At 38.6% G+C, this 18,464-nt stretch overlaps 1 protein-coding gene across 4 annotated transcripts in view; it reads right to left on the reverse strand.

Moving 5' to 3' along the window:
- LOC150086955 (tyrosine-protein phosphatase 69D-like) overlaps positions 1-18,464 on the reverse strand; it is an 823,111-nt gene that overhangs the window by 466,245 nt on the left and 338,402 nt on the right. For all 4 annotated transcript variants that reach the window (XM_090371707.1, XM_090371706.1, XM_090371704.1 and 1 more), the window contains exon 7: positions 4,540-4,759. In XM_090371707.1, the coding sequence (XP_090227833.1) occupies positions 4,540-4,759 (220 nt within the window). The remainder of the gene's footprint in view (positions 1-4,539; positions 4,760-18,464) is intronic.

Below are 18,464 nucleotides of genomic sequence, written 5' to 3' on the forward strand. Positions count from 1 at the left end.
TCCTCACTAATCAAATGCAGCATCTTGCATTTATCAATGTTGAACATCAATTACCATTTTTTAGCTCATCTGCCTAATTTATGAAGGTGTTGTGTTAGTAGCATACCCTGATTATTATGGCAATATTGTTAAAGAAATACTAATGCCTTTTAAAAATGGGCTTCAATATGTCCTTAAAGATACATTTCCAGTATCACATTCATTTTTTTACTGCATACTGTTGGTGATGAGCATAGTGAAATGTTTCAGCAGGGAGATATTGGATTAAACTTTTCTCATGGAAGATGAATTCCAAATACGTTGGACAACTACTGCTTGACATTAATCAAGGAAGCTACAGATATCATTTGGAAAAGGCAACCCCCCACCCCAAAAATATTTTATATTTAATTCATATATAAATATTCCATTTCCTTTTCCTTAAAAATAGGATGATACAAAATTTAAGCTGGGATCTGAATTCAATTTGCCCAAGTTTACTAGAATCACCTACTTCTCTTAAGGGTGAGAAATATTTTATTTATATCAGATATTACAATCTATTTTCTGCCAATTTACTGCAATGGCTAATAAGTTCAAAGAGATCTGAAAAACAAACTTTAATAACATGACCAAAATTATTGCAATTTGAACCTGAATGTAGTAGGTTTATGGAAAGCAAGCATAACTTCTGTGTTTGTAACGACCTGCACATTATAATATTTACTCTAAGTCAAAATTTTAATATGCACAGCTCAATCTGTGTATAATATATGGATGTGATAAAAGCTTTAATCAGTGCATATAACTCATCCATATTTATGCTTATGGCACTTTAATCTTATAGTGAATATTTGGCAGCAATTATGCCGGCTAACAAAAAAAAATTTTTTTTTTCTTTCATACTACCAGAGTAAAAGTTGTACATTTCTAAACAAAACTGTTTCATCGATCTAAAAAACAGTGTTTTCTCTTTTGCTCTTGGCATTACTTTTCTTCTGAACAGCTACTCTGTACAAATCTCAAATCTGCCCTACCATGGAATATTGTTCTCACATCAGGGGCAGCACCACCATATCCTCTCTCAAGCTTCTGAACTTATTTCAAAAGAGGGAAGTCGGGTTAATTAATGACTCATCTCTTACAAAGTGTCTCCAATTCCTGTCTCATAGACAATGAATTTCTGCTGCATGCCTTTTCTATAGATACTTCGATAGGTGCTGTTCTTCTGAATTGGCTTCTATAATCCCCCCCCCCCTTTTTCAATATTCACTTATTATCTAACTTCAAACTCACAGAACCAGCTTTTCTTCTTCCACATTTATCTTGCCAACTTCCATTTTCTGGTGCAACCTCCCATCACACTTATTTCCTGAAAATAAAATTACAATTTACAGAAATTCAAGTCTAATGTTAACAAGTATCTTCTTTCATCTTCTAAACTTTCAACCCATGCATAGTACTAAGTACAATAGGTGTTAATACCATTTGTGTTTGCGGCTTCCATAAAAAAAAAAAATCAGTGAATGTCCCTGAGCTGTCACAAATGGCAAGCTCTGAGCCACCAATAACAGTGAATAATTTCTTACAATGCTATCACTTCAAGTTTGAGAAATGTCACTTGATTTTGCAGAATCAGAACTTAGCTTGAAATAGCATTCACAGTGTAACCAAAACCTAAGCCAGCTTTCACATATGACACAAACAAATTCTGTGTTTTTTTTATTCAAAAAAGTTTTTTTTTGTTTTTTATTCAAAGCTGTTTTTTTTATTCAAGTGTTACCAATCATTACCATGCCAGCAGGAATGGTAATGATTGGCCTGACAATTTAACCACCACTTCTATATGTATTTCTTTTTAGAGTTCAGGATAAGTTTGTAGGTTGCATCCTATTCATTTGTAAAGAGTATGTGATATTAATCTGTTATTTTTTGATATTGGCCAGTTTGGTGGTCCACAACCAGCTTTATTCAATGTTGTGTCAAGTTGTGTTGCCTCCAGTTCAAGTTGTTGTTGCTATTATTTATATAGAGCATAGGCATCTAAAGCCATACTGTACATTGCATATTATGTCTGTACAAGTGTGTGTTCATCAATATATTTGTACGCTATGGGATAAAAAACCTGTAATAACTCTTGTGAAAAAAATTTCCTCATCCTGTATAAGATTGGCTAATTATCCTTTAAGAATTCCTCCAGTATCTGATGGGATTGAAACCTCGCCTCTCCAACTGAGTGACAATTGGCAAAACTTGTGTATATTTATGAAGAACATAAAAGAAAGTTCAAGAAAGCTGTTTTTTTTATTCAAGTGAAAGGTTTGTATATTTTTAGATTACTTTGCAAAAAGGACTTCTTTAACCCACTGGCAGTCTGAGGGAAGTAATTTTGATCCTCAGGTATTTTTTTTTTCTCTTGCACTTAAAAACCATTCTATTTACTCAGAAATAACTCACAATGCTTTCTAAGGTAATTTTTTTCCCATAGTTTATCTGTTAAAACTTTGAAAAATCCACTGAATATGATCAAAATGATCCCAGTGGAAACATCTTATGAGTGATTTCACATGCCTGTAGAATAAGTTTCAATTGGGTTAATGTGCAGTATAATTTGCATAACGTTATGCCAGTTACAACAATATCCAGCTATTCTCTGATTAAGCAATGCAGGGACACCTTAGTTTGGTTCACAATAGCACATTTTTAGTTTTATGTATTGTCCTCCATACACTCAACGTCATAACACAAAGGAAGAATGCCATCCAACTTTAATAAATAAAAGTTAATTTTTATTTATTAATTTCAGCTGTAACAGCCAAAAATAATTTACTTAAAAAATTATGTTTTAAGCCATTATGCAAGTACTGATATAATCTGATTTGTTGTTTAAATTTTGGATATATCAGAAAAATTTTATATGCATTCTCAAAAATTGTCTACATGTAAACAAATAAAGATGTGGTTTACATTTTCAGTATTTGTAATCTATGAGGGTTGTACAAAAACTAACATATATTAATAAAACCATCAGCTGTGTAATCTAAGTTTTTTGCTACAAAATGCATTAATCTCATATTATGAAGCAGTACGAGACCTTTTTCCCAGCCCATGTGCATCAATGTTTTACTGTGCTCATAGCCTTTGCTTTAAATTTACTTGATATCTCTAAATAGGCCTACAAGGCTGGGACAATTCATATTGAACAATTAGACTTTACACCAGCCAGTATTCAAATAAACAAATTCCAATCCTGCAACTAAAACACTTTATTTACAATAAAATAAAATAAAATACGAGCGTATAAAATGAAATGAAATGAAATAAAATAAAATATATAGTAGTCTAAAACTGATGTGATTTAATTTACAATAAAATACAAAAATATAAAATATGATGATAAAAGCGATAAAAACAATTAATAAAATACCGTAACAACTGTAGCTTTCGGAGATAGCGATCCCCTTTCTCAACAGCATATTTCTGCTGTGTGGCACATCCTTAAATAGCAGATCCACGGCACTTGTCACATGGTTCCTCGGGAGTAAGGCCGGAATTTCCCATTTATGCACCGGAACCGGAAATGGCTCGGGAGCGCGCTAGCTGAAACCGTTCATCTCGCCCAAGCACCACAGTTTCCAAGAGGGGATGTAAACGTACACCCTTGTCTCTATTAATGGAATTGCTAGGTGCCCCAATATGTAAACTCTCAAGCCATTTATGGTCCCAGAACCCCTGTGCATGATCCGTGATGACAACATCCTCCGGGGAGTTTTGATGTTGCTTCTCCCAAAAATGTTCTGCCACGGCAGACTTCCCAGAACCCCTGTGCATGATCCATGTTGTCATCACGGATCATGCACAGGGGTTCTGGGTCCGTAAATGGCTTGAGAGTTTACGTATTGGGCCAGCTAGCAATTCCATTAATAGAGACAAGGGTGTACGTTTACATCCCCTCTTGGAAACTGTGGTGCTTGGGCGAGATGAATGGTTTCAGCTAGCACGCTCCCGAGCCATTTCCGGTTCCGGTGCATAAATGGGAAATTCCGGCCTTACTCCCGAGGAACCATGTGACAAATGCCGTGGATCTGCTATTTAAGGATGTGCCACACAGCAGAAATATGCTGTTGAGAAAGGGGATCGCTATCTCCGAAAGCTACAGTTGTTACGGTATTTTATTAATTGTTTTTATCGCTTTTATCATCATATTTTATATTTTTGTATTTTATTGTAAATTGAATCACATCAGTTTTAGACTACTATATATTTTATTTTATTTCATTTTATACGTTAATATTTTATTTTATTTTATTGTAAATAAAGTGTTTTAGTTGCAGGATTGGAATTTGTTTATTTGAATACCGGCTGGTGTAAAGTCTAATTGTTCAATATAAATTTACTTGAGACTAAGTTGATAATAAATTGCAATCTATTTGAATATGTACTTTCTTTAATTCCAAGCAATAATAATAATAATATTCATATATATATATATATATATATATTACCTTCTGAGTTAGAGAAAAGGGGAAACTTTGAAAGAAGAGGAAACATGGATATTACCATTAGGTGGGGAGGCACAAGTGGCTTTTGATGATGGCCTGCTTGGTGGTCCACAACCAGCTCTATTCAATGTGCAAACTTGGACGGTGTAGTTGGTATTGGGCTTGATTGTGCTCTTAAACTCTAAGGTGTCACTTTTAACTTCACTGGATTCCTTGAACTGGTCTTGAATAATGCGACCATCCAAGTTCCTATAACGGGCATGACCTTCTACTGTTACCTAGTTGAATGGATCAGTTAGATATGCAATAAATATCAGATGAATATATGCATGAATTCACTTACTTTTATGGTGATATCAGGGATGGTGATATCATTGTATAACTTGTTCTTCAACAACTTGTACAATGCCAAAGTCAAAATGAAATCTGATAAAAATTTTACGATTAATTATGTTTTACAATTTTACATATAAAATAAGAATGATGATGGAAAAAAAGTATATACTAGAACTACACAGTATACATGAGTCATAAAATTACTATGATTCATGGTATTTTATTTTCTTATTTCTTTTCCTTTCTAGATCTATGCCACATTGTTTGTCTTTCTACTTTTTAAATGACTATGACCATATGAGATTCCATTAAGCAACATTGCTGGTGTTTGCCATGATCTGCCTACAGATCATAGTAAATACTAACAAGAGCATTAACAACTGTAGCATTAACATTAACAACTGTAGCTCATACAGTTCTTAATGCTAACAACTGTAATAGCTACAGATAAACAACTATTGCAGCAAAGCCAAGTATCCCATTTTGGATTCGCTTACTCAGCTTTATTTTTAAATCATGTTATACAGGACAGCTTGAAGTTATAGTTGGTTTACTCTAGAAGGCATGCAGAATGATTTAATTGTCATGTATGATATTCAGAATGTGAGCAGCACATTAAATGAATAAGAGAATTAAAGACAACTGAAAAAAAAAAATCGACATTGGCTCAGGTGGATCCGTGAATAACATCATGTGAAATGAAAAAATACAATTTAAGTTTAATAAAATCAGTTTTATTTTATTCGGTGTTTTTTATGGTAACTAAAGTAGGATACATAGTTGAAACAATCAACTCCAGGGGCTCACATCTGGTGAGTATGGGCTTGGCACACCCAGGGTCCTGAGCTGGATATCATCATTCTTCTCTTTCTTGGTGATTCCTCTCTCTCTCTCTCTCTCTCTCTCTCTCTCTCAGGGTAACTCAGGAATTTTTTGAATTATTTTTTTGGCTGGTGCAACATAAGCCTCAGGCTTCCTTGTGCCATATGGCTAATAATAATAATAATAATTCAAACTATTAACGTTGCGATTGAAGACCAAGTCAATACATGACTAACCACATGTAGTAGATTTTGTAGGATCTGATGTGTTTGAGATCGAATGTTGATTCCATGAAGTCGAGGAATGGGGCATTTTCAGGTTTCTTAACATCAATGTTGAAATCACCCACTAAAATTATTGGGATCTTCTGAAAGTTGAATTTCCTTACCACTTTAGGTATGTCTCCAAACTTTGGCATATAAATCGCTAGATTGGATATTAAGAAAACTATAATCTGCTCCAATGTTGAATTAGGTGAGATGTAGAATGTTACAAGCAAAGTCTTCTGTCCATTTATTTTAACTTCAGCTGCACAAATGTTGCCACAATTATCTGTACCAGCCATTTACCATAGCGAGTCTGCATCCATAGTAATGAGAATATGTGGTGTACATATTGTCAATTCAACTTTATTGTATATCGCAACATCACCAGAATGCACGGAAGGTCTTTTGAATTGTGATACATTTGTATCCTTATACATCAACATTTTCATCGTTTTCAAACCATGTTTCATTTAATGCCAAGATATTCGATTTCATGAGAACTGGATCGGTCTCAATGTCTTCGCTTTGAAGTTTCAAACTCTGTGTGTTCGACAATACCATTCTGAAGCTCAATGTCAATGAAGCAACTTGATCCCAAAATTGTAATACAGTTGTAGAGAGTGTTTCCAAATGATGATTATTCAAATGTTTCAATTCAGTTCAAAGATCTTGCATCTTAGGTGCGTTACAACTGCAAGCATGGTAGAATGTAAAGTCATATTTCTGATGTACAGGCCATTGATGCTTCTAACTCTCGACAATGCAACGTATACCAGTTGCTGTTCAAGATTCTTATTGTAATCGAATTTGATTTCTTTGAAAGTTCCACCCTGAGATTTATGAATAGTCATGGCACAAGCTTCAACCAAAGGAAATTGGATTCTTTTGTATCTAAGCATTTTGCTTTTGAAAGATACTGTGGCGGAACGTCTTGTAATCAGAGTCCAGCCAGATTTTAATATGCCACAATGCGACAATATGTGTGGGGAGACTCAAGAAGACTCTTAGTTCCAACATTCTTGCTTTTGAAATGTAACCACAATCTTTTGATTTCTGTTTCTTCCATCTCAATGTGCTGTAAAGTTCCGATCGCTCCATTGACCAAACCATCTTCAACATCAATGTTTGTAGTGATCATGTAAGGTTTTCCAGTCGATAGATGTAATACGTATGGAAAACCTCCGGTCTCTGCTATGCTCATTTGATGGAGTTTTGTTCACATACTAGTCAACTGTTCATGACTCTTGTAACCAGTGAAGTGATCATCGGCTGTACAATCGATGGTGGTGTTCATTCCAATGCTTGAGCGTTATAATGAACAACATCGTTGTTACGATGAAACAAACAAACAGAATTTGGTACTTGTTCCATGACAACGTCTTATGTTCTAAATCAACTTTGATTAACTTCTTTTCTTCAACGTCTAATGTTTCACTGTTTCCAATTTTAGTTAATATGCCAGAGAATTTGACCCCAGGGGTTCACATCTGGTGAGTATGGGCTTGGCACACCCAGGGTCCTGAGCTGGATATCATCATTCTTCTCTTTCTTGGTGATTCCCTTCTAGTTCTCTCTCTCTCAGAGTAATTCAGGATTTTTTTTGGCTGGTGCAGCATAAGTCTCAGGCTTCCTTGCACCATACAGCTAATGATAATAATAATACTCTGTCTCATCAGTTGAACCAGTAGAAAAAAACTGAGAGACTGCCACAAAATTTGCACCACCGACGATATTCTTATGAGGTTTGGTATTTGCCTTGCATTCACTGGTGGCAACTGATGCAAATCTCCGCAAAATATGATATCTAAACTATCATACTCTCGATCAAATTCTCCGGTGATCTCTTGCAGTCTGCCGTTGATCACATGCAAAATATCAGCTCCAATCATGCTAACTTCATCGATGAATACTGCTTGAACGTTCTGAAATGTGTTACGATAGAGGTGCAAAGTTTCTCGAGCAAGATCACCATCTATTTGCGTCATGCCAACTTTGAACGCCAAATGAACTGTGGTACCATTGGTCGCTGTGGCCAGCATCCCCGTCGATGTGCAGGCAACGAATGCGTTGTTAAGCGAGTTGTGCACCTGACTTAAGCGATTGTAAGTTTCCATCATAATTTTCAAGGTAAACGTCTTGCTACAGCCTGCTGGACCAGTAAAGAATATTTGACGTGGTGTTGTGTTAGCTCGCTCTGTTATTCGATGTATAGCTTCAAGAATCAACTCGCGTTGTTTTCTATTCGTCATTCGAACCAACTTGCAGTAATCATCACTGGTCATGACATTTCTCTCCAATGTTCCACAGTGGATAGCAAGTTTGCCGAAATCATTTCAGTATCATCATTGTTCTCTTGAAGTCTGTTACTAGCATTGTCTGCAATTCGACTTTAAACATATTCCTTGCATTTTGCTTGAGCATCCTCTCTATCTATTGTCCATTTTGATGCAAAGTTTTCTACAATACTCTGTTTTGTCAATATCGATATCCAACTTGTACCTCTTGTGGCAGTTCATAAAGTCTCTTCATTTTCATCGTATATCTGAAGAAACTTGTTTGAATCTAAGATATCGACCATTTCATTTTTTAAAGGCCAGTAAAGTAAAACTATCTCACGTTTATACTCTGCCAATTCAGACATTCATAGTGGCAATACCTTATGACTCGCATCTTGTTTCCTAGGTTTACATTGTCCCTTCACAACATTTTATTTTGCTGTGAAATCATCCAAGCAAAGTTAACCGAGCACTCCATCTTTTGGTCTTTTCTCATATTTCTGTATAATATTTTCATTCCATATGTCAGTAGAATCATCATCGAGATTTTCTTCAGCCATTCACTTCTTGCTCTTCTGCCTTTTCTGACCCCATGAGGCCAAGTAGCTGGCCAAGTACACAACTTCTCTACTAGTCTCAGACATTGGCTGGCAAAGCAAATACCAAGCTGCCTCTTGCAAGCTCATTTCAATGCTGTTCAACATTTTAATGTTAACACATTCTAACATGTTGGTGTAGTCTTGATCTGGATACTCTTCTTGCAATTTGATAAACTCTCGATGCAAATGGCTTGTGCCTCTGTAGATTTTGTTAATATATTCTACAACATATGATGCGCATGAATATTCCTTGAGTATGAACTGTAAATCCATGTTCGAATTTAATATACCAGCTATCCATGGATTGAAGGTATTCGTCCAAAGTTGTATCATATTTCTTTTCATTAGAATGGTAGGTCTCATCAATCCTGATCGAATAACATCCAAGTAAGTTTTCATATCCAACTTTTGCTCTTCTAGAAACTACTCGAGTGTATCATCTTTCTCTTCAAGATCTTCCTTATATTGTTGAAAACGCCATTTGAAACTCGAATGTCAATTGTCTTGTGTGTTCATTGGTATTAAAACTCAAGTTTGATTTATAGGCCAATATGGAATACTGAATCTGCATCGATCATCATTCTTCTTGAAACAAGTAAATCTATTCTTGTGCACTTGATCTGAGTAAGACGTCGGAAGATCCGAAGCATCGACATGTCAGGAATTAATTCATATGTCACCTATTAATTTATATGTGTCCCATGTATTTTTCTTCTCTGCCACATGTCTCATTTTTTTTTGTAATGCAATGCCTTTTGAATGTAGCTAAATTTAATATTAATCCATATTTTTAAAAATGGTCTCTCAAAATAAGTAATCTGTTGCTTATTTCTGTGTAAATGCCTATTCCTTATATCCCATACATAATATATATTGTGATTTATAACTTCCTAGTTTTATGATAAATACATTTACTGTATGTGTAGGATAATTTTTACCCCATTTGTATGGCAAAATCTCAAGTTTTTGCATGTGCTGATGGTTTAAACCCTGAAAAACAATGTATGGATCAGCACTGAATCTTAATAACAGCAAAAAAACTGTCTTAAATGATTCAAACTTGTGCAACAAATTAGTATTATCTAGCAGTTGTAAAAAATTCATACCACTAGATATTAGCATTAGTTGAGGCATATGATGCAAGAAAGCAAACTTATACAGCATCAGCCAAAAAAAACCAAAAAAAAAAAACCTTCCCATTTCACCTATACAGTCACTCCAAATGTTTGTCTAGTTCAGTCTTAAATTTATTTAAGCTATGAAGTTCCACAACAATAGATGGAAATCTGTTCCAGCAATCAATTACCCACTGGCTAAAGGCAAACTTCTGCATACCTATTCTACAACTGACTTTCCTCAATTTGAATCTATGTCCCCTCAGTTCTTAATCTGACCAATCGGAAGTATCCCATCAGCATTGAGCCTGCTCAGACCATTCAAGGCCTTATACAGATCACTCGATCAGATCATCTCGCAGGTGCCTAGTCTCCAGATGCTGCAACATGCAGAACTTAACCCTTTCTTCGTAAGTGCACCCTATTGTTCCACTCACCAATCTTGTTTCCCTTCTCTGTACACGTTCTAGCAACACTACATCCTTCCTAAAATGAGGCCTCCAGACCTGTATACAGTAGTTAAGGTGTGGCCTGACCATTGCCTTATACAAAGGATAATCATCTCATTGTCTCTGGTAGCAAAATTCCTAAATATCATTGACAAAACTATATGACCTGCTCTGACAGCCCATCTGCACTGCTCAGAAAACTTCATATCAGACTGCACAATTACCCCCAGGTCTTTTTCATTATCCACCTCCCTGAGTGTAGTACCACACAGTTGGTACATTTCTCTTGGGTTACTGCTACCCATATGGAGAACTTTGCATTTGTCAATGTTAAACTTCAGTTCACACTTCTCAGCCCACCTGCCTAACTTTTCGAGATGCTGTTGCAGTAGCATACGGTCTTTACTGTCATTAACAACCCTACCAACCTTTGTATCATCTGCAAACTTGGACATTAAGCCTGATATACCTTCATCGATATTAGCATTAGCAAAGGCACATGAAGAAAGTAAGCTTATATAGCATCAGCCAAAAAGAAAAAAAAAAACCTTATTTCACCCATCCACTCATTCCAAATGTTTGTTAAGTTCTGCCTTGAATTTATTTAAGCTATCAATTTCTACAATGACAGATGGAAGTTTGTTCCCCCAATCAACTACCCGCTGGCTAAAAGCAAACTTCCACACATCTGTCCTACAACCGTCTTTCCTCGATTTGAATTTATGCCCTCTCAGGTGATTATTCTGAGCAAGAGGAAGAACCCAATCCGCATTGAGCATACTCGAACCATTCAAGGCTTTATACACCTCAATCAGATCACCTCGCAGGTGCCCAGTCTCCAGACCTTCTAATTTGCAAAACTTAAGCCTTTCTTCGTAAGAGCAACCCTTTGTTCCATTCACTAATCTTGTTGCCCTACTCTGTATTCGTTCCAACAGCTCTACATCCTTCTTAAATTGAGGCCTCCAGACCTGTATACAGTACTCAAGGTGTGGCCTGACCATTGCCTTATACAATGGGATAATCACCTCCTTATCCCTACTAGAAAAATTCCTGTATACCAGTGACAAGAAACCATGAGCTACCCTTGCAGAATGTCTGCACTGTTCAGAAAACTTCATATCTGCCTGCACAATTACCACCATGTCCTTTTCATTCTCTACCACTGTCAGTGTGGTACCACAGAGTTGATACATTACTCTGGGATTACTGCTTCCCATATGTAGTTCTTTACATTTGCCAATGTTAAACTTCATTTGCCACCTCTCAGCCCATCTGCTCAACTTTTCTAGATCCTGTTGCAGCAGTGTATTGTCATTAGTGTCATTAACAACCTGCCAACTTTCATATTGTCTGCAAACTTGGACATTAAGCTTGATATACCATCATCAATATCATTTATAAATACAGAAAACAACAATGGACCCAACAGTGAACCCTGAGGGACTCCACTAATAACATTAGTCCACGAAGAGCAGTGCCCACTGATTACCACTTTCTGTCTTCTCCCACTCAACCATTCCTTTATCCATAGCAGCAATTTGCCTCCAATGTCACACTGCTCGAATTTGTGCAGCAGTCTTCCATGTGCAACAGTATCAAAGGCTTTTCTAAGATCCAAATATATGATATCTAGGTGACTACATCATAGTATCCAATCAAATTAGTCAGACAAGATTTCCCCTTAAGAAACCCATGCTGTGTCTGAGCTATAACTGAAGTCTTGTCTAGATGATCCTGCAGTGATGCTTTAACCAGTGCCTCCATTAATTTCCCTGGAACAGAAGTTAAACTAACAGGTCTGTGTCTCCGTTTGATCCTCCTTTGTGGATTGGGGTCACATTTGCGCATCTCCAGTCCATAGGTACCTCCCATGAGTCCAGGAAAGCTCTCATAATTATGGCTAAGGGTTTGCTTACTTCCTTTGCCACCTCCTGTAATATAACTGGATAGATTGCATCCACCCCAGGTGCCTTTCTTGTGTTTATCTTCAACAATTTCTCCTCCACTTTACTCTCAGTTATTACAAGATTATTTAGCTTACTGCCAGAGTTGAATACACCTCTGGCATTCTCCTCCCTGAATAACTCCTCATGTGTGAATGTCAATGCAAAATATTCATTTAGTTTGCTACCTGAGCAGGATCATCAACATTTGAACCATCGATATCAAGTGGACCAATCTGATTCATCCTCTTCCTTCTAGAGTTTAGACAAGTAAAGAACTCTTTGCTGTTTTTCTTTGCATCCTTTGCCAAAGATTTCTTATAATCTACCTTCACCTGCCTAACCTCCTTTGTAACTTGGTTACAGACCAGCTTATATCTATCATAGTTTCTGTGTCGCATGTTAATTTATATGTATTCCATGCATTTTCCTTCTCTGTCACATGTCTAATTAGTTCATCTGACATCCATTTAGGCCTAAATCTTGAACAATATTTCTTTGTTCGTATGAAAAGCTTAGTAACTTCCAAGATTAATTCTTTGAATGCTTCCCATTTTGAATTTGCTGTTGGTAACACCATCAGTTGGTTCCACCGTATAGAATTTAAATACTTTTCTCAGATAACCATAATCATTGCTAGTGTGTGAGTGACCAACCCACAAATTCCAGTCAATATCTGGGAAATTAAAATCCCCCATTATAAGACTCTCTGATTTACTGGCCCACTCTATTGCTCTGTACAATTACTCATTATACTCATCAGATTCATTAGGCCTATAACACATATTAGGCCTTAAACTACTCTCATTTTTCCTTTCTCAGTGCTTATGTCACACCAAACAGACTCAACATTGCACTGTCCACTCACATCAATTGGATGCACTTCCTTAGATTTTATGTGTTTCTTAACTAACAGCATAACCCCTCCTCCCTTCCTGTCCTGCCTATCCATTATGTACACATTGTACTCCCCAAATTCCAATTCTGCACTGCTTATGTCTGTTTGACACCATGTCTCTGATATCGCAACAATATCTGCCTTTGATGTCTTGACTAGCACTTCAAACTCATCGAATTTATTAACTATACTCCTAGCATTGGTGTACATGCAAGTATACATGCAACTGTTTCTACTCTTAATTACCCTAACACAGCCCAAGTATTTACTTGTTCCACTATGACTACCAGCACTCCTGGAAATTCCCATTGCCTTGCTTTCCAGGCTGCTGCTCAATTGCATTTCAATAGAAGTAGAGCAAGAATCACTTTTACCTCTGCCAACAGCTACTGTTAATCTATTAGTCCATGTATCCCCCCCCCAAGTTAGCAGTTTTCCAACCCATCTAACTCTGCCTCAATAGCATCAGAAAATATTATTGCACCCTTTCTCTTTAAGTGGATCCCATCCCTGTAGAAGCAGTATATCCTGTTAAGAAGCACAGACCGGGCTGAGAAAAATTCTACCCCTTGAGTCTTGCAAAATCTCTCCAGGGCCGAATTGACCGACAAGGTTCTCATCATATACTCCCTCCTATCGTGTCTGGGCAGAATTGTAACACTTCCACATTCAACCGTAACTCACGGCTTTTTTTCAGCATTGTCTTGTACTTGTTAAGTAATTCTGCCAGTCTCCTACTCTTAATATCATTAGTGCCAACGTGTACAATAATCACCCTTTGTGTCCTTAAAGGATGATATCTGCCTACAATGTCATCAACCTTTGCCCCTGGCAGACATACCCTGGTCCTGTTCTATCCTTTTTGCACAATATGTTCCCCATTTCTCTGACAATAGAGTCACCTACAACAGCTAGTCCTTTGGGACCAGTGCATTCTCCCTTGGGGGTTGCCGCTGTGTTGCGTGATATTCAAGTGCAAGCTCTGGCATTGATGTTGGCAGTTGAGAGCTTGATGGGCCCTCAATTTAAATCCTTCGAGGGCATCCACCCTGTCCTTCTAGCTCTCATATAAACCCATAACAATGCCGAGTTGGTGCCTGATTTCCTCGCACTTCTTACATTGCGCACACACAAAGACATTCCCCTTGATAATATCATGTCCCATTCCTGATTGCTCCACAAACATCAAACAAGCAGTGCATTTCAGTAGACTGTGATTCAGAGGACAACCCCCCACCCTAGTTCTCCCCTGAGCCTTTTGCTTTGCTGCTCTGGTCTGAGTCATGATTTCTATTCAAGGTCAATAAAATTCCAATACAAAATATAACCCTAAACCTATATCCCAATGCAGTTATAACACTATATATAATGTATTTCGGTATCGAATATTATCTCCGAATTACGTTATATGACTTTCTTATCCCCTGTCAACTTATATGTATTAATTTATGATGTTACATTTGTAATAACTACTTCGCCATATTTATTTAGTTAAAAAAGTACATTTCAATTGACAATGAAATTTAATAAGATTAATAAATTTTACTGATTAATTGATGCTACTATACTCGCTATCTGGGGATGTCGCTAGTGTCGTTGTTAGTACGGTTGACGTTTTAGTATGCTGCATTTCATTTAATATCCTAATGTATTCATTGTGTTTTATTTAATTCAGTTGTTGTGCAGAAATTGTCAGTAAGTTTTTCCCTAACTGGATATAAATTTTAATAGATTTTGTAAATTGTTAATATTAGTTTATTACCTTTGTAATATTGTTAGGCCTAACTCAGGAATCGCTGACTGCCTCGTTTAACCCTAGTTAGTTGTTGGCGCATCGGCTTCTGTGGCTATAATACACCTCCCAAGGTTTTTGCAGTACTCTGATCCAAGCCCGAGGAGGGATTTGAGCCGCGACCTTTGGGTTGCCAGGCAGGCAGGCACTTTACTCACCTAGCCCAGTCGGCTATTTAAATTAGGGCGCTGATACTGGATGTGAACGGCTGATTTTGGCAATTTCGGCAGAAATTATAATTGTGCCACTTGATATAAATAATATTGCAAGCACTGGTGTAACTTAATACCATTATAATGACCATATGGATGTCATCCCAGGGCAAATAGCACGTGACTTAACAGCACGTAAATCCTATTGGTGGTAACTGTTCTTGTGTAGCACTTCTTAAGTTGATTCACCTACTAACTTGCAGTGGGTATCATCTGCACTCATTTTCTGAGCTCCTTCTGTGAGACTGTCTCGCCACTCGCTCATCCGGAGTGAACTCGCCAATTCGTATCTGCTCAAAATGGAGGGTAAATCGAAGAAATCGGCTGTAAACACAACCCTGCCAGTGACCGACAACCCTAAAATAGCAGAGCAACACGAAGAACATGAGGGATCTCAAACTGAACCCCCCATTAAGAACAAAAAATCAATCGGTACCAAATTTGATCGAAAAACCAGGTCAAAATCTCAAAACAGAGGGACCATGGAACCCCCCCTTTCCCAAACCGAGTACACAGATATGAGACAACCTGACCTCCCCCTTGACCCCAGCATGCCTGAGGGGACAGTTATCCAACAATCGCTACAACTCAAAGTAGCACTGGAGAACGTGCTCAAAGAGCCAACTAACAGAATTACAACACTTCTTAGGGCAGAAATCGTCACCCTATGGAATAAGCTAGAATCGCTGCTTATCCAGACTCACCTGGAAAGCGAAAAGGCAACTGCAAAATTGGAAGCCTACACTGACTGTGGAGTAAAACAAATGCGACAGCGCGACTCCACATATGCCCAGACGCTGAGGAAGTCACCACCGGACTTTATTCCCGAATCTCAGGAACTGAGCTACGAGACAAACAATTCAGGTACCAACCTACGGACTACACTGAAGAAAACGCTATCACCCAGACCTAACTTTGTGGTACTTAAACCCCTTACCAATGAAGGTCGTATGTCCAGTGAGGAGGTCAAGAAGACCATCATGGATTCCTTGACAGATGACTTAAAGAACACTAAAATCAAGTCAATTCGCAAAACGCGAAATACAGGAGTAATTATAGAAACAGCCACAAAAGAGGATGCTGAACTGATTGTTAAGAATCCTAAATTACCATCTCTGGGACTCCTGGCCGAGCCCCCTAGACAAAAGGGCCCTTGCATACTGGTACTAGATGTGGACAAGGATCTCCTTCCAGAGGAATTGCAAAGCGAAATTTTCCACAGAAACTTGAAACAGGAACTCCCAGATGAAGAACCAACTTCTCACATAATCCCTAAATTCCAAACAAAACCCAGAGCTGGGCACACCATTAACTGGGTCTTTGAGCTATCACCCAAGGCCTGGAAGATCCTCTCCCAACAAACAAGAATTTACATCAACTGGGGCAGCCACCGCTTTAGGGAGCATGTAGCCGTCCCCAAATGTTTCAGGTGCTGCCGTTTCGGCCACACCACGCACACGTGCAGGCAAAATCTTCCCACCTGTGGCCACTGTGCCGAAATGGGGCATGAATACGCTACATGTCCCAAAAAGTCTCAACCTCCCACATGTGCCAATTGCAAGGCCCTAAAAGTGCCAGCCAACCATTCGCTCCGTGACAGCAGTTGCCCAGTTTATCTCAAAGCCAGAAGTGCTCAACAATCAAGAATAGAATATGGGGAGTAACAGACCAAACCTAAATACCCACACTGTGAAAATAGCACAACATAACGCTCAGAGGGCCAAGGCTGTTGCTGCACAACTGGTCAAAAAGGCAGATGAAGAGAACTTAGATGTGCTGCTGCTTCAGGAGCCATACACTCATAACAAGGAGGTAAAAGGCTACCCCTTAAGATTTAAAGTGGTCCAGGTTGATGGTGACACACCCTGGGCCGCGATTGTCGTTCGCAATCCCGAACTGACTGTCACCAAAATCACTGATCTGTGTACTAGCTGGGCTGTGTGCGCCCATGTAATTTCACCACTGGGGCAATTCTACTTAGTTTCGATATACTGTCGACCGGGGGAAGATATTCTTCCTGCCACCCGATATCTACAGACCATCCAGCTACAAATGCCAAATGCTAAACTCATTATAGGGGCTGATGTTAACTGCAGGTCCCCAGCCTGGCACAGCCGAACTCAAAATCACAGAGGAAATAGAAATGGCCAACGTCTTGAGGACTACTTGTCTAACAGCAACCTGGTCATTCTAAACAAACCTAACTGCCTGCCAACTTTCTCCAGTACCCTGTGGGAAGCTACAATAGATATCACCTTAGCCTCAAGCTCCATTGCTCAGCACCTTGCTTCCTGGACAGTCCGTGAGGACTGGACCACCTCTGACCACAGGGTACTAACCTTCCAACTACACCGTTCACTAGTCACACAACCAACCAACCGAACTCAACAAAGAAGATATGCCCTGAATAAGGCTGACTGGAACCTTTTTAAGGAGGAATTGACCAGTGCAGCCAGCCGCTTCAATCCTAGCGGCCTCAGCCCAGACCAGCATCAATGTGCAATTACACAGCTCGTCAGTAATGCTGCAAACAAGGCTATCAAAAAGAAGAGATTCACACCTGGTGCTGTCCCCTGGTGGTCACCTGAACTCCAGGCTCTTAGACGCGAAGTCATTTACCGACGAAAACGCTATCAACGTGCAAGAAGAACATGGCCTCCAGAAGAAACAGAGGCTTTACTGCAGCAATATCGAGTGACCAGGAACCAGTATACCACAACAATAAAACAGCGCAAAAGGCGCTCATGGGAAGCCCTGGTAAGCACTGAAGGGAACGCCGATCCCTGGGGGATTGTGTACAAAGTGACCACTAACAAGCTTCCCAGAGGCGAGGTCGTATCAACCACAAAATTACCGAACGGACTGTATACCAGATCGTGGCAAGATACTATCAATAATATTTTAGACGCTACATTTCAGCAGCCTGCTGACCCACACACACCGGAACAGCTACAGCTCTGCATGGAAAATGAAACATATCACACAACTGCAATTGAAGAACCCTTCACCACAACCGAGCTCAACTTAGCTGCATCTAGAATCAGAAACAAGAAGGCTCCGGGCAGAGACATGCTCGATCCAGAAATCGTCCAGAAGGCCATTGAACTTATTCCCACTACAATACTCAACCTGTTAAACCACTGTCTCCACCAAGGATTCTTCCCCACACAATGGAGGACTGCAATCCTTAGACTTATATTGAAGAATGCAACCAAACCACATGATCTGCCACAATCTTACCGGCCCATTGCACTGCTGCCAGTCTTCAGCAA

The sequence above is a fragment of the Mastigoproctus giganteus genome, chromosome 4 (genome assembly GCF_048544385.1).
Source record: "Mastigoproctus giganteus isolate SK-2022 chromosome 4, ASM4854438v1, whole genome shotgun sequence".
Taxonomy (NCBI): Eukaryota; Metazoa; Arthropoda; class Arachnida; order Uropygi; family Thelyphonidae; genus Mastigoproctus; species Mastigoproctus giganteus.